This window comes from Betta splendens, chromosome 9 (genome assembly GCF_900634795.4).
Source record: "Betta splendens chromosome 9, fBetSpl5.4, whole genome shotgun sequence".
Lineage (NCBI taxonomy): Eukaryota > Metazoa > Chordata > Actinopteri > Anabantiformes > Osphronemidae > Betta > Betta splendens.
Window position 1 is genome coordinate 23,005,964 of NC_040889.2, and position 24,453 is coordinate 23,030,416.

General features: G+C 46.6%; 1 protein-coding gene across 2 annotated transcripts in view; it reads left to right on the plus strand.

Moving 5' to 3' along the window:
* ccser1 (coiled-coil serine-rich protein 1) overlaps positions 1-24,453 on the plus strand; it is a 77,072-nt gene that overhangs the window by 15,583 nt on the left and 37,036 nt on the right. For both annotated transcript variants that reach the window (XM_029163481.2, XM_029163482.3), the window contains exons 6-10: positions 166-271; positions 10,165-10,339; positions 14,018-14,095; positions 20,065-20,142; positions 23,906-23,986. In XM_029163481.2, coding sequence (XP_029019314.1) covers positions 166-271; positions 10,165-10,339; positions 14,018-14,095; positions 20,065-20,142; positions 23,906-23,986 — 518 coding nt within the window. The remainder of the gene's footprint in view (positions 1-165; positions 272-10,164; positions 10,340-14,017; positions 14,096-20,064; positions 20,143-23,905; positions 23,987-24,453) is intronic.

A 24,453-nucleotide genomic window follows, 5' to 3' on the forward strand; every position in this document is an offset into this window, starting at 1 on the left:
TGCACCCACTTCAACAAAAAAAAAAAAAACCTACGTGACAGCACCAATATTTTATAGCTGTAATTCTCTTTGGGAGGAGCGTTATTATTTCCAGAGCTAAAGTGTATTGCAGTGATATTTAGGAAGATTAAAAGGTAAACTTTGTGTGTTTTGGTGTGTGCACAGTGTCAAGGGAAGACTCCAGCCAGTCCTTGGCCTCCTGTCTCAATCTGCTCGCCTCGCCCGTGGAGCCATCAGGCGATTGCGTCCCAGGGAAAGACAACCTTCAGAGGTAATACTGCACATTTTGTGAATATACTGCATGTGATCTGCATAGGCAAAAGAGCGGTTAGCCTGACGCTACAGTGGTGCATCACCCCACGGGGTCGCATGGGCGGATCAAGGATCTTTTCTGACGTCGTTACCCAGTTGGCAGAGACATCCATCCTCCGTAGAGCGTAGCTTCATTACATTATGGCTGGAGTGTAGCTTTTTCTTTTTTTACACCACACACTTCATTGTCACGTAGGAGACAACAGAGAAGGTTATTGTCTATTCTAGGAATTGCTGATCTTGAATGTTCCCAGTAAATGCATAACGTTTTATGTCTTTCCCTCCCTTGGAGATGAGGCGAGACTCTAGCGCCGAACCACGGAGGCTGGGAGGATAAATAAATCCACAGGTCCTGTTTGAATAAACATGCACGCTGCCTTTGTGTTCTCCTCGGCCTTCCAGTAGCTGATGGCTGAATGCTGAATTGATCTGCTTGGTTGTATGGAACCAGTGGGCAATAAAGAGGCTGCACCACCAGTGGTATCGTGTGGTTGTGTGTGTGACAGGCCTGCAGATGATCGCCGCTTTACCTCTTAGTGCTTTTCTCCCAACTCCATGAATTGGATTTGTTTTATTTCTGCTCCCCCTCATCGAGTAACTGTATCTGTCTATCGAGGTTTTCCCCTGACGAAACAGGCTGTGATCTTCTTTGTTGGCAGGGCTGCTGCAGGGCAGCTTGCGCGAGTGGTTTTGTTCGAGGGTGAATGATTTATACAACATCATTGAGACACTGGACTTAGACATGGCTAATTTTTTTTTCTTTTTTTTCTCAGAAGTCTTTTTTATCGCGGCTCTCGCGGTCGGTGAATGCTTGGCTGAATAGAGAGGCATTCTCTGTGTCTAGACACCGTCAGTGAATCATACAAGTCAGGAATCAACCTTTTCACTCAAACAAGGTTATATCAGACATTTCATTAGGTATTTAATTTCTAGCGAAGCCTCACTCCCTCCAGTCATCTGTGAAACTAGGAGCGTTCCTAACTAGACTTTCAGACTCAAACATTTGCATTATATCCCTCCTGATATACGTCAAGGCTAAGTGTCATTTGTCCAACTAGCATTACAGTTAATGTCGTCAGAAACTCTGCAACACGAGCAGCTACAGTAGATTTCACTCATTCCATCCAATCAGAGGCACTACAGTGTATTAGCAGGGCAAGGGGGAAGTGAATGAACCGCGGTGTGGACCTGACATGATGCTGTAACTGTATTTTTGTAGTGTAGCTCTTGAATGAGCAGTTTCCTGTTTGTACGATCATGTTTTTTTCCTCTCCTGATGAATTTGTAGCTTCTGACGGGGGCTAATTTCAACATCATTGCTGTTTGCTTCTGGAATTTACACAGCTTTCGCCTGAAATGTGTGTAAACCCTGTGAGTGAAGCTGCTCAGATTGGAGGGGGGGGGGTAAATGTGTTTGCCCAGGGCTTGCTCCATCTCCCTCACCATCTTTGTCAGTCTCTCTCCATCTTTGTCTCAGGTTCCACATTCCCTCGGGGGGACATTGATTTGCCGGAGGCGAAGCGTGCCCCCTTCTGTTCACACACAGGAAAACACAAACACGCACGCACGCACACTCACACACTCGCACACTCACACACGCGCATGCAGACATCTCGCTCACCTGTCAATCCGTCAGCGTGTCCAGAGAGAGTATCGGCTGCAGGACACTGCCGGCTGCCTGACAGGCTGCACAGAACATCTGCTGTGTGCGCACACACACACACACACACACACACACACACACACACACACACACACACACACACACACATTAATACCTCCTTTGTGCTGTATGAAAGTCCGCTAGTTTTGATGGCGGGCATTTAATTCTCTGTTTATGGATTTGGAAACATTAAATCCACAGTGACACAACTGTAGCAGTAAACAGTGATACCCTAAATAGTGGCTTCCGTCTTTGCGGCTGCAGGAAAACAGCGTGGAGGCATGTAAGAGGGCGAGAGATGGAAAGTAGTGTTCTTTGTTCTGTATTTACTTAGATTTTCAGATAACTAAAATATTCTCTAACCTCACTGTTTAGCAAATATAAGTAGTTGAAATGATCCAGTAGTTCAGAGTTGTTCCGTCTTCCAGGGTGAATTGACTCTACACTTACGCACTCCTGGCACCTCTTCCACGTGATGCAGCTCCACCGCGTGACGATATTAAGCGCGACTCGGTGTGTTTTGCCGGCGGAGGCCAGGGGGTAATATTAGAGCAGCGAATATTGAATGTTTGTTTTTGTGATACGTCTCAATATCTATAATGTGTTTTCTGGAAAGACATTCACACCTCCCCCGTCTTTCCTACGGTGAAGGACACAGAGGAAATAAAATTTTGTCAGCTGGGATGTAGCTTGCTTGTTGCTATGGTAACAACGGCCTGCCTGTTGAGTGTTTCCCCTTCTTCTTTTCTTTTCTCCTGCCTTTTCTTTTTTTTCCCTCCCATTGCTGTTGATTACTATGCAGAAGACAGGTAGTCTGAGGAGAGAACATCCAAACACTCCCAGGCTTCTGTCACTGTGCGGCGGCCACTCGCCAAATCTGAATTCCCACGTGGCCACTCCCGGTTTGATGATAACGTGCAGCTAGAACCTTCACATGCGCTCGCGTTGGCATTATAAAATATGAGAAAGCTCATATCCCAGGTGGCAATTTAACTAAGAAGACTTCTGAGTTAATATTGCCTTTATTCTCCTAAATGTACAACTTTTGTGTCTTGTCTACGCTGTGTGGTTGGACGTCTTGTTTAACAGCCTGCCAAGTCGCACTGAATATACCACCAGACCAAACGGCAGCGTTTGACCGCCTGTCGAGCTTCATGTACTTCTCCTCAGTGCTCTTTGTTCAGCGCGCCTTCATTTCCTGTTTGCAGTTGTCATGTCTTTTTACCGCGTTTACTGGTTTTGTGTCCGTCCGAATTTGTAAAAAAAAAAAAATGAGAGGAGCGAGCGAAGCCGAATTAGCTGGGACTTATCGACGGAACACAGTCCATGCAGCAACGGGGAGCTGGGCGTCAGAGAGACAGCGGCTGTCATACGGGAGTCAGCTGGGTATTAAAACGTAGAGGAGGTGTGTTATTATTCAGAGACACCTTCCTCTCAAATTCGGTCAGATAGGCTACAGTGTTGCGTTCTCAGCTGGAGGTGTAGTCTGTAGCAGGGACGAGTAATCCATGCTTGTGTGGAAGTCACTCCCATGAACACAAGAAATGTTTGTTTAATATTAATACGATTCATGAAAGGCCAAGTTGACTGAATATAGTCAGCAAAAACAACACGAGTCCCAAACTTCTGTAAGTCACATACTTGAAGACGTTCGCTCACATGCGCATTCACAAAAATAGACGAGCAGAAAGGATCCAGCTGAGCTTTGGAGTGGAGCTGGAACATCCATCGCTGCTTGAGACTCTCAGCATCAGCAGCACGGAGTAAATTTCCCTCTGTTCATTTGTGTATACAGTCATAGCTGCTCTACAATGTGTGTCACATAAAGTGTGTGAGTGGCCACGCACTGACGACTGATCAGGACCAGGCCAGATATGTTACGGATCTCGTAGTGTGTGTGTGTGTGTGTGTGTGTGTGTGTGTGTGTGTGTGTGTGTGTGTGTGTGTGTGTGTGTGTGTGTGTGTGTGTGTGTGTGTGTGTGTGTGTGTGTGTGTGTGTGTGTGTGTGTGTGTGTGTGTGTGTGTGTGTGTACGCGCGTGTGTGTACGTGTGTGTGTGTGTGCGCGCGTGTGTGTACGTGTGTGTGTGTGTGCGCGTGTGTGTGTGTGTGCGCGTGTGTGTGTGTGTGTGTGTGTGCGCGTGTGTATCTGTCATGCGTTTTGTGTTTGTGCTTCGCCTCAGATTTACATCGCTCTGTTGGATTTATTAAGTGTTCGACACTGGGAGACTAATTAGTCTTGGCTCTGGTTCGCTTTGAGTGGAGGCTTGTGGCTCTCGTATGTATTAGAAAAAACTTTGATGAGCATCGAATGCCGCTTTGTTGTGTGCTTTCAGTAGCCGTTTGGTTGTGATCTTCTCCAGAAATGAAAGGAAGCGGTGTTTACTGTATCGCTGTTAACAGATTGTAAAACATACGACGCGAGTGTTTCCCTGAGCTGCGGAGCCATTTCGCAGCATATGGAGGATATTTGAATAACAAAGACAGGGCTGCTCTTTTGTTTTTGGCTCTTCCTGCATTGTTTGCCTCCCATCTCTTTATCTTTTCTCCCTTTGTTGTGGACTACAACATACTGTGTGTTGCTCTTGAGCATATTTTTGATTGTGGTGCTGAAGAACTACAGCATACAGAAGAATCCTACACTTACTCTGCAGGCAGTTGCTTCCCACTGTTATTCCATTGTTGACAAAAGTCAAGACGAAAGTGAGACTCACAACTGATTATTTCATGGGAGAATTTGTTGCTGACGTAGCTTCCCATGTTCACGTGCGTTTGCCTCACACAGTAGCATCCCTGTCACAAACACAGGAGAACAAAGACATTTTATAACAATTCCCAGGAACCTATTTTTAGCAGAAGCTTGTAACTGCAGTTCGTATTTGGATCAGTAACTATAGAAATTTTAGAAACGGGCAAATGAAAGATATGAGCTCTCCATTTTGAGATTTGCATGCGCTGCGGAGAGCGAGGTCAACCTCAGGCCCGTCTGCTGAGTGGAGACATGTTCATCTTAGCTGGGCATAAAGAGCGGGAGCAGAGGGACACGGCTACATCACCTGGTCCAAGACAAAAAGGGAACAGTGATGGTTTGTGGGCCGGGGGGGGGCTGTGACTATTTTTTCCTGATGCATCTACTAATGCAACATCCTGAAACCATGTCATCACTTGTCAGTGCTGTTGCCAGGTTTGTTTGTATTGCTGAACCTGTTCTGGGCCCAGAACCCAAATCGGAGCCCTGAGCCATGGATGGAAATGCTGCACAGTCATAGATAGTCAACCGTGCCTCCTACAAATAATGTCACATTTACAGATCGTCATGTTAACATGTGTTATTAAGTTTATTACTTACTGATTAGAGTCTTCTATATACATTAAACCAATTAGACCGCTAACATTCTTAATTTGAGTTAACCATTTACATCCTACATAGAATGTATAAATATACAGCATATTTTAATACTGCCATGGGAACAGCTTTTAAGGAAACGTTACGAAAAACACGGCGTGTAATATGGTGGCTTCCAGAAGCTTATCACTGGTACCTTTTTACATTTCCTTTTCATTTAATTAGACCCAGCGCTTCAGGAGGTGATTATGGACAGGAAATGAGGTTTTTCTGTTTATCAGCTCTGAAAACATGGAGAAAAAACGAGATGTAACCTTTGCAAAACCATCTGACCCGAGCACTGAGTTAGTCACGTTTTAATTAATCTCGCTGCTGTCGATGTCGCCGCATGCTGCGCTTCGCTTACAAGATTCGGGACGTCTAGTTTAAGTGTCGCACATCTGCGCCGCGTTTTTACTTCAGCGCATAAGACGACGCGTTACCTACATTTATAATCGCAGCCGTTTAGCACGGTTGAACTGACCGTATGATCTTAAAATAAGGAGATCAAACACTGGTATCACTAAGTAGCAGCGGTTGTGATGCTGCTTAGTGCTAATGTGTTCTGATAGCCCACCAAGGTTACTCCCCAACGAGAAAACACATATCATACGCACGAGTGCCTAGTGGACGCGTGGATATTCTCAGAAATTGCCTAATAGTCCGATATTGTAGCTCAATGGAGAGTAAAAATAGAGTGAGCGGCAGGAATAAAGCGGACGGTGCAGACTTCTAGTGCAAATGAATACAGAAAGGGCAATTAGGTTAATCAGAACTGCCCCTGCTATTATACTTTTGTGCCCTCTCTCTCCCTTTTCGCTATCGGAATACTTGGATTCACCGCCTGGAGCTTGACTTGTGCTCACTCTTTAGTCACAGATGCACTTTATGTCAGACATGAGTTTAATGGCGGCATTAAACAGCTGCAGCCTCAGGTGCTGAATGCAGATGAGTGCACTGTGACTGTCAGGTTGGAAGCAGGAGTGACAAATGAGGTTTATCACTCTCCCATGCTGCGTTACTGTACTTCAGCGCGGGTAATAACACACATGACACACCAGTGTCACACTGATTACCCACATGTTCACAGCTATAGACACACTGGCGCCGGATTGTCCCTATAAATATCTTCCCCAGTCGTTGTCCTTGTAAAACATGTAACGAGGGAAAAGTTGGCGCGAGAGCCTGACTGACGGCCCGTCTCACCATGTCTCCGTGTGAAACTGTCCTTTACTATTATTATTTCTGGGACAATGCAGGCTTTATAGTGCTGATTGACAAAGGCGCGGCCCACTCCTCTTCACAGCCGCTAAACATAATGCACTTCAATCTCACGTAATTTGTTTTACTAGCAGTCATTATTTGTCACTTCACACCTTAACTGAACATTATGTAAAACAGACATCTAGCTGTGCATATAGAAACGTGTATGCCCTCGTTGTTGTCTCACTGTGTATTGTTTATTGCTTGTGCTGTGTGTGTGTGTGTGCGCAGTGTCAGTGCTGGGAGCCAGCAGCCCACTAATAAAACACTGAGTGGTAAAATAATGAAAGTCATAAAAAAAGCAGATAATTGGCTGTTTCAGGTTGCTGAAATGGATCACTCCTAACATTAAGCTTGAGAAATGACTTCTGAGAAGAAGAGCGGTGCATCAGAAGGATGCGGAGAGGAAGTGGGAGAAAGTCAAAAGGTAGAATGAAATGAAAGCTTAAGAGATAAGAGGAATTAACATGGGAAAAGTAGAAAATATAGTCTAATAACTGAAGGAGCCACGGAGGAACGTGAGTGAAATGCAAACATGGCCTTTTCCCCACACCTATTGAATCTATATATTCCCCCACATGCAGTACCCGATTCAGCCACTAGTTGGTGAAATAATAATTTGAAATTGTGCAACTGATGTTACAGCAGTATCTGATTACTTTGCTGAAGTAACGCCCTTCCATTACGCTGTCTGAAAGCAGTCTGACCCAGTGTGTGGCTGTAGTGTTGTTTTTTTTTTTTTTTTTTAAATTAACAACAGGACGCCTAATAATGGGTTGGGATTGTTAAATTGGACTCAGGATTTACCAGTGACTGACCTGTCCTGAAAAGACGGCAGGCTTTAGATCGTTGTCGAAGGGGCTCAGCACAATCCCCACAGGGGCTGCACGGACTTTGATACTGCGTCAGATTAGTGCAGTGTTTATCGGAATGACGAGCTGCAGCGGCGGAAGACAAACTTGAATGAGCGGCCGGGTCGGGGGGGTTGAGGGAAGGGCAAGGCAACAAAGAGAAGTAAAACGAGAGAATGCTGTGATAGCAGTTCAGGATGGATGAGTGGGCTGGAGAGTGAGCATTAGACACAGGGAAGAAGGTGACTGGCTAATAGGAGAGGGAAGAACAAAGTATGAGGGTAAATGAGAGAGCAATTCAGCCTGACCTTTTCACTGACAGGTCTTTGGAGTGGCTTATGTTGATTGATATTTTAGTAATATGGTCTTGTTTTGCTCCGGGAACATTTTTCCCCGTGAATGTGCTGTCGGGCTTAATGCCCCCTGTCGATGTTTACGCTGCGATTTTCCTAGGACAATAGGACAAAGGCGTCTAATTTCCTCCCGTCCACCTTCTCGGTGGCTATCGGTCAAAGTGAACGCGGCCTCTCGGTGATAAAGACCTTCTTGCTTCTGCGACTGCACCCGCCCTCGCCCTCTTTCCTCGACGCGCAGGCTGTGGAGCCGCCGCGCGTCCTTGTGGTTTGCAGACAGCTGGCTGGTATTTCTGCGCTCACCTTTTGAAAATGTCATCAAGGAGGTGAGACACGCGGCCCCTCTTTATGCACTTCTGTCAAAATACCATAGCTCCGGGGGGGTGATATTGCATGAGTTCAGTGTATTTAAAGACGAATTATTAATGTGTTTGTTAAATGTGTAATTATTTACTAGTTGCAATGACCAAACTGTCTTTCGTCATGAAGTTATTCTCGATAAATGATCAACAATCCCTCTGTTGTGTTTCTCTGGGCTGAAGTCTACAGAGCTGCTGTGCATCTGAACTTCCCAGCTTCAGGAAGGCCTCACGATCAATGTGACAAAAGTTGGATCACTTTATCCATTCTGTGCATATTCTGCTTATTGGACATGGTTTTACTCTTTTTAAGCATATTGGCCTAGAGGATGAAGATTCAATAGACTTGCGTTGTGTCCCGAGTTTTGACATTTAGAAAATCTATTCGGGCCAAGCACGGGTCATCGTACACACTTCGAGCGGCCGGGAAGCAGATTGTAGTGATTGTCAGTCAACGGCACATTCTGTCTGTTGACGCTTCATATCGCAGCGTGGACAGATCCTATAGCCGAGCTTCATATATTTCACCCATCACAGGACTGGAATCAGTAATTTCACAGTTGTGTAGGTGTGGATGTCAGCGGATTTCCAAACAAACCCGTGGGCAACTATTAACCTAGGGCAAACATTACGCTTGAAAAGAAAGCACACATGGTCTCTGAAGATTAAACAAAACTATTACAAAGTGAGCTGTTGTATTAATTTGTGATATGTATTTTAAATTTTTTCCCAGGTCATACATGTAACGGAGCTGTTAAAGCTAATAAGCTTGACTTCTGTTGGGGCTTCTTCATGTTTAATGAACAATTAAGCTATTTCACGTCACGAGCTGTTAAAACCAGACTTCTGGTGAAAGTTAAACTGCTAAATTGACAGTAATGTGAGCTCCCAGCAGTGAAATGCCCATGAAGGTATAGTTTTATAGTTAAGGTCAGCTGTGATGCTTAGATTGAGTTTTACTGTTGGCTGTAGGCAAAGAAATATGAGGTATGCCGTGACACTGAGCGAGCCTTGCTCCTGCTAAAACTTTCCCCTCCTATCTGTCCTCTGGTGTAGGCAGTTGGTGGTGAAGGTTGTTCCCAGAACACCGGCCATGCACCGGAGACCAAAGACGTACGGCTCCACGGGCCTGTTTACTGTTTAATGGACTGTTTCTGGGATGGGACAGTTAATTAAAACGACGCTTTGCTTGATCTCTTTGTGTTGTTTGCCCCTTGTGTGTGTGTGTGTGTGTGTGTGTGCGCATGTGTGTATGTGTGTGTAAATCCAAACCCAAACCGCCACAGAAGTGTCACGGCGGCGCAGCGGCTTGTTTATAATCGGGTCTTAAACAGTGACTTATGAACTTGTCTGTTTTGGGGAGATTTAATCGCCTCTGATCTGTCAAATGGCCAGTAGGTCTGCTGCGATTAACGCACAAAGCTTTGTTAATTAAAACAAAGAGATTGATAAGCAGCACTGCAGTGCTACACACACACACACACACACACACACACACACACACACACACACACACACACACACACACACACACACACACACACACACACACACACACACACACACTCTGTCTCGTGGCTCCTGCCTCTTCTGCGTCTCATTTGCCAGTGTCTGCTTTGTTTTTAGCGACAAACACACAACCTTTTAAATCTTCACATAGCGCCTTTAAATATCTGAAAACGGTGTAAATCAGATAAATGTGTCTCCACTGCTGTCGGTCGGCTGCAGACGTATCTGCGGTGTGTGTGTGTGTGTGTGTGTGACGTCCCAGGGCGTCCACATTCAGAAGCAGCCGGCGTCTTTGACGTTGCACTGTAATGTGTCGTGTGCAGCCGTTCCAATCAAAAGCGGAGCGGCGCAGACCAGATTCCCCCGGCTGCCAGTGGGGAGCGGTGGAGACGGGTCAATGATGAATGAAGTTCTCACCGTGACACATGCTAACGTTAAATAACTCCTCCCGTCACTCTGCCTCTGCTCCAGGGAGCCCAGCCGCCCCACCAGCCTGCTGCCGGCCGACTGCGGCCCGGGGCTGGGCTTGGGAAGGGAGGATGAGTGTTTGCCCCCGGGGTTAGAGGCCCTTCCACTCAGACTGATGCAGCAGGACTGCACCGCCGTCAAAACCCTCCTGTTGAGACTGAGACGAACGCTGCAAGAGGTGGGTTTCACACGCCGGAAGCACGCAGACGCATCGTAACATACACAGACACTACTCTACAACAACAAACACACCGAATTAGCATGTCTTTGACTCCATGTCAACTGTGGATAAGAGGTTATCAAATAAGATCAAGCAAATTTATCACAACCTAAATAGTGCTCCACATTCATTCAGCTTCATATTAGCAGCATGAAATCATCTCCGTGTGCCTGTTTTCTGCCTTGGAAGAGCTCTACAATGTTAATAGAAAAGGTTTTAATAAGGTTTTGGAGGAGGAGGACACTGCGAGGCTTCCACATGCTCACTACACATTAATGCCTTATTTTGAACGTAATGCTCCGCTCTTTAAGCGCCGAAGCCGGCTTAAAGCTGAAGTTTTGCCTCAGGCTAACGGGCCGTCTCAGCCTGAGTGTCAGGGAGGCTGTAAAAATGACATCCAAACCCAAATAGACATGACACATTGCGGGAGCCACACAAGGTTTGTAAAACTAGTGGACAGTGTTAATGACCAGCCTGCGCCGTCAGCCAGGCTTCTCCAACTCAACAGAATATGAATAGGAGGTAATAGTTTCCCAACTTGTAAACTTTTAGCATATTTTTTATCACTAATTGAGAATGTCCTGTGGAATGAGACTCGAAATGGCTTTTGCGCTTCTTTATGTGGTAATTGCGATTTGCAGCAGGGCCCACGTTGGGGCAGATTTCCAGTCATAATCATAAAATACGCAATCAACCGCTCAATGTAAATTCCAATTGGAGTTGGAGTACAGTCGATTCCAGGCCTGAGCGATAATTAACTCTTTTATAAATTGGAAACGGCCCAAACAAAAGCAGACGTTCAACAACAGCAAACGCTGCTTTAATGGAACTAGTTATTTGGACACTTGTGTTTGGTGGGAATTAGTCTATACTGTGTGTTTTTTGTTGTGAAATGAAGCGCTTCTATTTCCACTAATACCCCTTTGTGGCGATGTCTTGAAAGTGTATTAAACATTTACATACCAAAGAGGGGTGTTAGTAATACCATAAGCTCTGGAAGTTGAGTTGAAAGAACATCCATTAGTAATGTCTGCCTGCTGTTTTCTTGTAATCTACGGGAGTGACTGACCCTCACCAAACGCAACAATATTATACAAACACACACTCCCAAATCCAAATACACAAAAAGAGAAATAAAAGGGCGCGCAGACCTTCCCTAATACCCCACCATTAGTATGTCTAAACTAAGATCAAAGCCAGCTGTGAGGACCTATCTGGAGTACAGTCCACAGAGGCACATGTGTGGCTTTCTCCCGGTCTCTCTTTGCTGCTGCTCTCCCAGGACTACTGTAAGAGAGAAAATGATAAAATAATAATTAGCGGCGAGACGTGAACTAGAGTGGTGATGGAGAGACTAAAGGGAGTGCCGGGGAGAGAGAGGGCACACCGCAGCAGAGCATGAATATGAAAGAGGAGCCACTTTGCCCTCTTTGCTTGCTCTGTTGTGTCATTAACTTGCAAATTTTGTCATGTCCATCAGCAGATTGTGCGGCTCGAGGGAGGCTGTATCGCCGTGTCTGCGTGCCGCGCGTCTGACCCTCCGATGCCGAGCCCCGCTCCCGTGTTCCTTTCTTTGTTTACCTTCTCTCCGAGCCCCTGATCTCACGTACTTTCTCCATCTCAAAAGGAGCTGACCATCAGGCCTGATCACACGTCTTACCTCCTGATTTCCAGGTAGTCGTGCTTCCTATTTGTCAAACTGGCATTCCTCACTCAACCGTGGCGCCTCCGTCTACCGTTAATTTCTCCTCCTCCCGGTGATTCATCCCGTTGGCTGCGCAGGGGAACGTTTCTAAAATGCCACTGTCCGCGTCTGCATAAATGTTGCTCAACACAATGATCCCCATTTGTCAGTGTCAGCCGCGGATTCCAGCGGAAACTGTGACGCTTCCATTGGTTACGGCGCCCGCTCTCGGCCCTCGCCGCCGTGTTTGTGCGGCATCCACACATGCGCTGCCAGGCCCTGTTAGCTTGTGCCTCTGCAGCCCCGTCCATCCGTCCCGCTGACTGTTTCCCCCCGAGGCTCCTGCTTGACTTGTGGCAGCAGCTTAGTCTTGCTGCTACCCAATCTTTCCGGCAGCACAGAGCTGTGGATATGATAAAAATCTGTTGTTCATTAGATTTCAGACAATGACATTAATCTGAACGTCCGCTGCAGATGCTACCCGTCAACGTCCTTAAAAGTCTGGCGGGCCTCTTGCAGCTTCACTGCATCTGTGGGCGGGAGAAACACATCATTCGTCTAGTTTTTCAGTTTGTTAATAAAACATCTGAAACCCAGGAGTAAAAAGCCCAAAACACTCACTACAGCAAAGTTGGTATTTTCGCCTCGTGTTTGCTCAAGAGCTCCCTAAATTACATGACAGTATGTTGCTAATTGAGCTGTCTTCCGGTAAAAGCCAAATGTCAGCGAGAGCGAGTGGGTCTGAATGCACAGATGATTCATTCAGTGTTTTCATTTCTTGATTTAACTGATGTGTGAATGTGATTAAAGGGGGTGTCTGCCACTACAAAACCTGCTTTCTTCCGCCATTCATCATCTCGAGACGTTTAGCTCCGGGTAGTGCAGGTCATTAAAAACAGAGCTCTCAGGCGGCGCTATCCATTCTCCAATCTGAAAAGCTTTTTACCAAACCACGGCTAATTGTGGGGACTTTTGTGTGTTAAAGCCCGTGGAACAGAGGTGACCTTAAAGCGAGTGTGTGTTTGTGAGAGAGACACTGCGTGCGTGCGTGCGTGCGTGCGTGTGTGTGTGCGTGCGCGTTGGTGTCAGTGAGTGTGCTCCTGTCTCTCTACATACAGAAAGGCATTGATCACTGATGACACATTGAGGGCCTGACGCCACGGCACACCTATAATTCTGACGGGGAGGTATGCTTCTTTAAAAGGTCAGCCAAACCAATAAACCAAGTTTATGCTCGGGCTCTAATGTTTTTCAGAGCTACCTTCAAACCTTGAAAGTAGGCCAAAAACACGCACATCACCTCTTTAAGGCGCTTGTGGGCGTCCGTGTGAGGCACCGGATCCGGCGAGGGGCAGCAGATGGTTGGAACGCGCCGCATCCGTCACCTCGCGTCCCCGCTCGTGTTGTCGCTTTCCCACCACACATCAGCATCAGCAGCCGCGCTGAGGACTCCATCCCCGCGCACCCCCCCCACCTGTCCCGTCGCACGCCGCCGCCCTGTGACGCTCAGGTCGGCGCCTGCGAGTGCGGCCGCTGCGTGAAAGGCCGCGCCGTGTGCGATGGCGCCGCCCCTGCCGTCGGCCCGCGAGGCGCCTGCGTCGGGGAGCAGAGCCAAGCGCTCGGCTCACAGCTGTTGTGGGGAAGCGCAGAGATTATGCATGAAAGTGGGAAGAACACAGACTTGGCCCCGTCGTCTGAAAGTTGTTATCCTACGTTCTAGTGATACAGAGCAGTTGGGAGAGTGAAGGTGATCTTTGTGAAACAGATGTAACTAACTAGAGTAAACACCAACTCTATTGTCTGCCTCGCCTTATTCTCATTTAAATAACCAGATGTGTGTTATTTTTCTTTTTCCTGCTGAGCTTATTAAAGTAGCAAGAATTAAAAGCTGAACTACACGTGTATATTTTGATGACATTTGCCGATCTTGTTCTTTTTTTTGTCTTTTGCAGAGCACGGAGACCAGTCCAGCTGGCAGCCTTCACTCCCTACCCATCAGCCCTTGCAGTGAAAAGTCCCTTCCATTTAAGGTAATGTGCATGTGAACAATGCTGCGCTCGTGTTGGGCTTTTTGGCAGCCATTGTGTGGCTTCGGGCTGACTGTAGCCAGCGCTTCCCCCTGACTAGTTTGAGTTTGACCAAATCTCTCCCAGAAGTTTAAAGGTCTTAATGCTGATAAATTGCTGGAGCGAGCCACAGTCTGGTCCTGAGATAATGACGTGTATTTGTGGCATTTTCAGGGCATTTTTCTGGCCCAGTTTTACACGTTCCAGGATAATACGTGTTTGTATAGAGTATATAAATAACAATTTTTTGTGGAGCTCTGTTGTTGTGCTTTTAGGTAGCTACAAATCACTACACACTAGGCAACCGCTCCACCACACTGGGCCACCTTTTTCAATTAAAAGCACACAGCAGTCCGTCTGTGATCAAATGTACAAAACCGCCTCCCTCCGTTTTACGGAACAATTAAGAGCCCGCTTTTCCCCAGCAGCTTGTAACGAATCCTAAGGAGATGAAATGGGAGCGAGCGGGCGGCGAGGGGAGAAGGGACGGGACCTCCGCTGCACAGACCAGCGCAGTAAAAGCTGTGATAAAAAGCAGCGGCGTGGCGCTTGCTTTGACGGGGCACGCGCTCCTCCGCCAGAGCCGCGTGGTCCAGATGGAATTTATTAATCTCCGCAGGCGGACTGCGTTGCGGTGCTTGGTGTCGTGTGCTTCCTCGAGTCGCCCGCGGAGAGAGAGCTGGAGTTTGGCGAACTTTTCTCTGAGCCTCACTTAGGTTACAGCTGAGCTGCTGTCGTGTTGTTAAAGGGGAGACGAGCGCTGGGGCCGAGACGCCGCAGCTCGACCGGCGCCTTTTCATTTCTGCGTTGCTGTTTTATTGACCTGCATTGTTTTAGAAGTGGCTTCAAATATTTTCCATCCTCTTTCTTCTTATAAACGATTGTTAGGTGGATACTAGAAGCCCACTTTAAATCTAGCCCAGTGAAACACAACCCACATGCTATGGTGTCAGTATCTGACAGAGTCCTGAGAAAGACTGAGCATTAGTATTTAATGTGTGTCTGTTTACCAGTGATCAATTCACATGTCTCCTTGCAGTATTGCTTAGAATTCCCCAAGTGTTTTTGATTGTGTGTATTGATTTCTCTGTGTGTGTGATGCAGGAAAAGAGAGAGAGAAAAAGAGAGACAGAGGCAGAGAATGTGTGTGTTTGGGCGCGTGTGTGCCCTCTTTATTGACCTACATGGAGTATTAGTGGCAGCTGGGTGATAAGGAAAAATTAAAAATGTAGGCTGGGACCCAGCGTGAAGACAACAGCAGAGGCTCCAGCGCTTTCATAGAGCAATGCACAGATAGACCGCTGAGAAGCTTGGGATCGGAGGGTGTAGAAAGTTGACTAGACAGTCCAGAGAAAAGTATTAACACTGGTGAACTGAACTGTGCACTGACACATATTACAACCTTCAGCTCATCCTAATTATTCTAAGCGTCTTCACAATCATAAGGACTGATGTAAAGACCAGACGGAAAGCAGCAAAAGTTAGAGAAAGTCTGAATCTGTGGGGGATGGAAGCAGGTGGAGAAACGCGAGTTGTGTGTGTTGGCGTATGTATTGTGTGTATATATAGGTTACACTGTATATTTATTGAAAGAGGAGAATAGGGAGGAAGGTGGGAGGCAAAGGCTAACCTTTAGATGGAGTTGGAGGCACAGGCAAGTAACGGTGTAAAGGTGGAGAGGGCATATTGCATGAGGAGAGAGCGAACACGAGGAAACGGATGCACCGCTGAGAATAGGACATTGTTCTGCTTGAATCCGGGATTGATTGAGCGGAGGGGGAATGGGGCGTGAAGGGGGCGGTGGATGTGTAAAACCAATAGTTTAAAAGGGGAGGAAATGAACGCCGCAGAAGGAATACGCCAAGGAAGAGTGTGCAGAGAAGAGTGCTCGATAAGGATGGAAGGGCGGGGACGGGGACGGGGGGGGGGGGGGGGGGGGGGTGCTTTGTCCTGGCACTCCAGAAAACGACTGTGGGTGTAAAAATAATCTACGGTAGCCACCTGAGAGGCTGCCGTGTCACAGTGCGCCCTACTTTAATTTAGACCCGATGCATATGACATGATTTCTACCAGATTCTGTCCCACTTTAACGCCTGCTACTGTACTTTGGCGCTGCAGCCGCCGCCAGAGGTTGTGTGCGAGTTGTGCGCGGTGTGCGTTCACCTGCGCCTCCGCCGACAACGTGGAGCGTCTTTTTATAGTGAAGGATTTATCGTGGTGTCAGATGCAGCATAATTAGAAATTAATAATGTATAATTATAATGACGGCGCATTCGTAATTATAGACTTTGGACGCGCCGAGGGTCCCGTATCAGAGGGTCACGCAGACGCATGCGTGCAGCTTGTGGGGACACGCTCGGAACGAACCCCATACATCACAGACACGCATCAGAAGCAGAGTGTGTTTAGCATTAGCCGTCAGTCTGTCGCTCTTGGTGGACAGATGGACACCGCTGTCAGACACGTCCTTACAAATGAATAATGTCAATGGGGAAGGAGGAGGCGAGGTCGTCAAAGCGACCATCAGGTCCCATATTTTACTCCGGTCTGAGGCTCGTTAGACGCGAGTGACGTACACTTTGTTCATTGTTTTTTTTTCTCTGATGCAATAAATTCTAATAATAATCTAGTAATGACCCTCCCCCAGGCTGCGTGTGTTCATCATATAACCACTGGGTAGCTCTGCTTTCTAGTTTCAAAAGAGCCCGGAATTAGTCAGAGCATCAACAATAATCCTAATCAGGATTTATGAAGTTCATTCTGGAATAAAATGGAGCCGTTACGTACGTTCAGTCACTTTTATAAATGGATGCTACAGCTTAGTGGCCTTTTGGTCGCGGCAGCTGACTTCTAATGGTCTGTATGTCTTGTATACTGGGTTTTTTTTAACACACTGTACTTAGGACACAACCTGTCCCAGTTAAATTCTATTAGTGGATAACAGCATCACCGCTGGCCGCATGCAGAATGCGCCCAGCGCCTACAAATTGTTATTTGAAGCCCGTCCGATCACAACGGGCCAGAGAGTGAACGGTGACCAGCAGTGTAGGTTTTCCTGAATCTGAGGAGATTGATGGTGACAGCTGACAGAGGTCGGCGTTTTTTATTCCAGGCGTCATACTTTATCTTCAAGGCATCGCGCTGCATCTGCATGAGCAAGTGACACATCTGTCATCACCTTGTGTGAGCTGACTTGCCCTCTTTAGTTACTGAACAAAAATAAGCCCGTTATTACAGCGTAATGCTATTCACAGTGGCAGCCCTGTGCTAAAGGAACCTGGGTCTGCGTCTGCAGCCGTGTTCTGACAACTGCTGCACGCCTACTTGCAACCACTGGCTTGTTGAAACATTAAATGGCATCAGGTTAAGTGCATGTATTTATCTGCGGGTGTGTGGTAGGTTTCCATTTGTTTCACACAAGCAGAAAAGTACAAAACAGCAGCTTCCACTTTATAGCGGAGACCTGGTGGTGGCTTCGTACCAGGAGTCGGAGCCTGGCATTGTATCCCAGCGACCTTGAGTCCCAGCATGTGCTGCGGGAGCAAACTTACAGATAAATGTTGGGTAAACCGTTATGAAGATAACAAATAGAAAGGATTTAACGAAGTGCTTGTTTCGCACAGTCATTTCGAGAAATGGGCAATTTATTAAACAAACTGATGAAGAAGGAGCTCTGGGATAGATAAACAACCCTCACATTTTCTTAAATCTGTGTTTCTCAGAAAGTTAACAAATTGGATAATTTCTTCTAACAAGGAGAATGCAATTCATCTCCATATCCTCCTTAACTGGCTGCTGATTGCAAGCGTGGAGTGGCCTCAGCCGCTATACAAAATCACATAAAGTGGATGCACTCCAATGATTTTGATCAGATTTATCCCCACTGAGGCCATTCCAATCACATTAAAAATAAATTCACATGACCCACCTTTCCTCAGAAGCCTTTTGCATTCAATTCAGCCTTGAAAAATTGCTTGGACCGCCACCTGACGGAGCCTTAATGCACGTTACACTGCTTCTTTAAGCAGGGAGGAGTTTCTTGTTTTAGTTTTACTTTCTCCCCCTTTTTTTAAATCTATTTTGTAGGAAAATGCACAGTGAGGATCCAGAGCAAAGTTTATTGGCGCAGGGACAACACAGTAAGATTAATGCATGTGTCTTCAACTGCAGGTCGTCACACTGACATCAGTTGATCACTGAACACTTTACTGTTTTTTTTATGTCATGAAGCTCAAGGTATTAAAAACATTTATGTTTAAAACTATTCCTGAGTTTCTGAAACATGACAACACGCCATTTTGAGCGCTCGCTCTCACTCTTGGTAGAAACGCATGCTGTGCGGTGGTGGCCAGACAGCTCATTTAGAACAGCCTTCAGTCCTACTCGGCGGAGATTAATTTTAGAGGCTGACTAATGTAGTAATTGTCACAGCATGTTAGTGATTTCTCTGGCCCATTCAAATCTCATGTTAGTAATTTTTCGTGCTCTCGCTGCGTCCTCGTGTGCGTGTGTGTTCTGGCTGTAGGTAAAAAATATCCCTATTATCTATAAATACCAGCATCTCCCCCCGTAAAAGCCAGGTAAACAGTCCGGTCCGCTCTGATTAAACACCACTGGGCTTTGTTTTTGTTAATTGTTTTTCTGTTTCCTAGTGGGAAAAGTGTCCTAATGTAGTTTTTATCACCGCGGACGCATTTAGCAGAAGTTCCAGCTTTGTCGTCCTTGACCGTGCTTTCGTACGGCGCGACATCAGCTCACTTAAACCTGCCAAGCGACTAATGCCTCTTTGCTTGGTGTTAACAAGTTCTCCTCGTGTCTCATCAGCTGAAGGGCGGCTGTTTGCTTCTCCGTTCAATCAGGGCCCCGGGTTCTAGTGCACTCGACTGTGCGCTGAACCAGCCGCCCTCCGCACTCGGCAGGCGCCTTTTGCCGTGCGGCTAAATAGGAGTTTGTAGCACGGGAGGCGGCTTCAACGTGGGTGAATTTCAGTTTACGCTTGGAACGGGAGCTGTCCGGCTGCGTGTGCATCAGAGAGGTCATTAAAAGGACGGTGTTGTAGCTGGATGGTTCCCTGTGGTCTCCCTCTGACTCTCTGTCTGTCCTTTAGCTAGACGGCTCCCCACGGTTTTTCAGACCATCATGCTCAGCCTCAGGCCCTTCCTGTCCTCCTCTTCTCACTATCAGCCCCCCTCTCCTCACATTTCCTTCTCATTTTCCTCCTGTTGTCTCGCCCCTCTTTCCCTCCCTCGCTCTAATGCCCTTGACAAGGTAATGACCTTCTGTCGGTCGTTTTATTTCCCACATATTGTTGCTCCCTCTTACTGTCTCGGCCCTTCTGTCCATGCTCAAGGTGCCTCTCTGTTCCTAAATTAAGTTGGGTGTTTCACAACAACAACTGTAACTGTACCTTTCTTCCTTTTCTTTGAACTTCAGCCTTCGTTTTAGCTGGTTGTGTGCAACCGGAGGTCCACTTGTGTTTTCCACAGCCTAAAGGTGTCTGGGCTGTAGAAAGCCCCTGGCTGGCTCACTTTAATATTGTGTTTTAAATAATTTGAAACCATTCATACAGTATAATCTCTACCCAATACTTGCAGTAAAGTACTTGGTAAATAAGGTTACTTTTAAAATAATTTCATTTTTCGCTCCTCTCCTCGTTCAACCCAACGTACCAGGCACCACAAGGTCATATTGAGATACTGAAGGCTCTTGGGGCTGCTGAAGGAATCTCAGAGGTGCAGTGAGAAGAAGAAATCAGGCAAACAGCCTCCAGCACATGACAGATATTAAAATACAGTGCAGGAGGCAGCAAATGTACTTAAAACAATAATCAGAGAATTTCCCCCCTCGAGACCTTTGCTGTCATGCTGATCTTCTCCACGTCGGTATATGGTGACTGGCTGCTGAGTAATATGTAACATGGTGCTTGTCTTTAGGATCCTGGCAGAGAGGAGGCTCTACTTCAACAGCTGAGAGAGAAAGACGAGCTGATACTCCGACTCCAGGGCGAACTGGTAAGATCCACTCACACAATTTACATCAAGATCAGCACCGAGTTCTCGTTGTAAGAACGATTCCCGCCTACAGCAGGATGATGATGATCTGATGATGGCCATTCACTGATGATGCTGTTAAGTAACTAATATGAGTAGAAATGGGGGAAGGAGACCGTGTTGATGCAGTTTTATCTCTGTCACAGTTCTTTCTCTTGATCTCTGTTTTTCTAAACTTTTTAATTAATAATTAAACCCGCTTGAATGTTTTTTTTAAATTATTTGTTTTATGGATATAAATTAAAGACTAATTTCCTTTGAAGCACAGATCTTTTCATTCCCCATTAAGCTTTAAAACGCCTTCTCTTTTAGAAAGGTTAAACATCTCAAAGAATTGGGAAAGTTTTCAACTTTTCTTAGCTTTGTCGGTTTCCTCTCCTCCTCTGATCTTCTGTTTCGTGAGGCGTCGGACGGGAGAGGGTGGCGCGCCAGTAAAGAGTGACCTTCGACTGAAAGAGAGGAAATAATTGTGAGAATGGTTTCGTAGTTTGCTGGAGGTCACGCCGTCAGCGTCGCATGGCGTGGAACCAGCAAACTCGCCTTTTCCATCTTTCCAATGTGAGCAGCTTGCTCCCGCCAGCCTAATGTGATTATTATTGAGACTGCAGTCCAGCCAAAAGAGAAGTCTAATTAGCATCTGTGGCTGCGGACGGGGAAACATGAAATCACTTCCCTGTGTGAATGTTTAGAACGCTCCAGCTTCAGCCATACAATATTCATCTTTAAATGCAAAATACATTGCGTCATTATTTATTTCCTGCTTCTGGAAGCGCGACTGTTGGATCACCTACAAAAACCCTCCGCGCGGCAGCATTTTTCATCTGCACGTCTGTAATTTGTCACCTGTTCTGTCAAAGAAATGCGATGCCGACATTCTGCCAGGCCGTAGCAGGAGAAGGTGCCAGTGTTGTGGCAGCGCTGAGAGACGTGCCAGTCCAACCCACTGACTTGAGTCTCATTTGGCATCTGTTTGTTTGATCACTTTCTGGCACTCAAATCTCATTTTTCATTTTTTATGCTCTGCCCTCTCTTTCTCTGTCTCGCTGTCAGCAGCGCCTATCTCTGTCTTCAGCGCTGTCTGCACCTAATGTGCAGTTAATATAGGCGTGGAGGCTATTTGTATTCAGTCTGCAGACTTATCTGATGGACTTCAATGGCCTCTCGTACGGCCACATGCATAGCTGTGCTTGAAGTTGCCCACTATTCAGACTCGCGGTACGAGAACTGCTTCAGAAAGGTTCTTCATTAACTCTACTGCCAATGCTTAACCGCTCATGAAACAATAATCTCTCTCTAAAATTCATATCTTCAGGCAGTGAAACATACTGTACACACACAAGCTAATACACCTTTTTAATTGCAGTAAGTGATTTCTTTGTTAGCTCCAGTCATTGTAGATACATACAGCTGCTTATAATAATCTATAATGAATTTTGCACTTAATTGTCATTTAATTCTACAGGGAAATGGCATTCATTAAGTGAAACACATTAGAAATCATCAATTCCAAGAGAACCAATTATAAATGATGGAGAGGGTGAGTGTTTTACTAAGGCGATGGCCCTTCAGCGGCCCAGGTTGACTGATCTGTCTGGAGGCTTTTTGATTCCACCCAGGTGTGTCAGGAATGCTGATGTATGCCGAGGCGCCGCGTCGGTGACTGATTGAAAACACAAATGCCGCCGCAGCGTCATATGTCTCTGTGTGATCCAAGGGCCGCCTAAAATGTCTCCTCACGGCCACGCTCGCTCACGTCTCCATGTCCTGGTGCTCTTTCTTAATCTGCGTGTCTGCAGTGGGAACTGGCGGCGATTTTTACCATATTAATCAGCGTTGGCTTTAATGGAAATGTACAGATACGTTTAAGCATTTTTGTGACCGGCATGATTTTCTTTTTAAAGGTAGAACTTGTGGTCTCAAACATCAACCGTGGTTTTTTTAACTGGGCACATGCAGTACAGTATGTTCCATGACACAGATAAGAAACTTGTTGTTTACACAGTAGGTACTTGTTACTTGAATCAAATCATTGTTGGTATTTGGTCTTATGATGTGTTGGTACCAAAAAAGACCTGACTTATCCTCCCACTGTATGAGGTTTGCTCAGTGTTGTCTTGCATTTGGTACATTCCCCAAATATTTAGCGCTTCGCCGTGAAGCCGCCAAACGAGTATTGTTTTTTTTTCCCCCCAGAACATCACACATGGATCCATCAATCAGAATTTAGGGGTTGCAGTTGTTTGTGCATTGGCAAACATGCACAGATGTCAGGATTGATTCTGTGCGCGTGTTCATCTGTTTGGCTCCTCTCTCCGACAGAGATGTTCTGGCTGCTGCCTCCAGCTGGAGCTGGTTAATATACAGTACAGCAGCGGTGTTTGTTCTGCATGTGGATGACCCGTTCTCCAATGCAGCAGAGCTTTATTATCTCCCTCATCAGCCCTCGTAACAAAGGTCATGTGTCATCGCTTTAAATTTATGAAGTTGTACATTTGTTAAGGGTGTTGTTAAAGGTGTAGGAAGTCGAACGTGTCCGACTCCGTTTGCGAGCAGATGCCTGGAAGGGAAATCAAACCTGCTGCGGCGAAGTTAAAGTGCAGCATTTTGAAGGAAAGGGCAGCTCGTAGCCAGAGCTTTTCCTCGCTCTGCCTCCGTCTGTAAATCTGGCGGCGAGAACCTATTAATTATCTCCTAGAAGGACCTGCTGGCTGGCTGGTCATCACTAGCTGTCACTTTTTATGAGTCTTCTCTTCTCTCAGCTGGCACATTTTGTTGAAGGACTGTGCTCCAACTGCAACATTTAGCTGCAGAGGCCTCCTTTGCTTTTTGTGCAGTCATGTATAGGACTAATGAAACATTCTGTCAGCTCACTCCAGATGGATATGAACAGGACGGCCTACTCTATATTTGGCCCTTTTTTTTAAAACTCTCCTTCCCATAAAACCATCCATCCACATTGTCTTAATGTGGCGAATTAATTTTCATCAAGGTTAATTAATTTCTCAAGATTTCACAGCCTCTGCAACTTGCAACCCTTCCTCTTCCTCGATCCCACGAGCAGCGTAGGGCGAGTGTGTCACAATGATTAGCGACGCCGCCGTAAACGGTGCGGGGTCCTTCGCATTCAGAGCTCCTGCAACTCCCCTTCCAGAATAATCGCGCGGTGGCAACGCAGGACACTACAAGTTCGTGGTCAAGGTAAAAGCACTGTGCTTTGAAGAAAGGGGCCAGTGCTTTCGCCCCTACACCTCCATCTGTAAATCTGCCAGAGGAAACCTATTAATTATCCTCTGGAAGGACCTTTCTAGCGAGGCTGACCGGCACTAGCTGTCACGTTTTATGATTTTTTCTCTACTGGTGCACTTTGAGGAGAGCCTCTGCTCCAATACTTGGCTGCAAAAAAGTTCTCCTGCAATTCAGCCCAGTTTTATGACCTCTTAGATTTCCAGGAGAGGCAGCTGAAGGGGAGAAGCTCACTGATCGTGTGGGGATATTTGGAGTTGGAGTTTTTTTTTGGCTAATGACACCAACTTGTAAGTGTTGCGAGTGGAGGCGAGGCTCGGTCTGCTGGGGGGGGGGGGGGGGGGGGGGGGTGGGGGGGGGGGGGGGGGGGGGGGGGGGGGGGGGTGTTTACTGTACTTGTGCTGGTTTGTCTGTATTAGATGCTGCCTTTTTTGTGAGCGTTTGGACCCAGCTGATGGTTGTGCTTGTGTTTTGTATGCAGGAGAGTGCCAAAGCTGCCCTGAAGATGAAAGACTGCCAAATGACTGACCGCACAACGCAGACAGAGCACATGGGGCCAGAGGTGAGACGCGCACACTGTTGTCTTTCGCTCTGTCAGACACCAACACACAAGCAAAGCATTGCGCGCTGCATCAGACGCCAGCGTGCACTTTATGTAGGGACCCCCGACTAAGATTGAACTAAATCGGCCTCAACAAAACTCCTTACTCCTGGCTTCGTCTTTCTCCATCCTCCAACTTTGTTACCCTATCATTTGCATGATAATGGATTTTATGCTGAGCCAGGGCAGATATCCCGCCTCTTCTTCCTCCCTGTACCGTCCCTCGAACCGCTTCTTTTCACGTTGAGCTAAAATTCGAATCCATTTTACTCTTTCTAAAGATGTTGTACCACAGTGACATTATCGTCCACTCCCTTCTCCTCCCCTGTTCCACCAATTCCCACAGTGCTCAGAGAGTTGTGTGCTGCTTCCTACCTGTCTGCTGCCCAGCACCCCCGGCTGACACGGCCTCTTTGGCCTCACTAAGG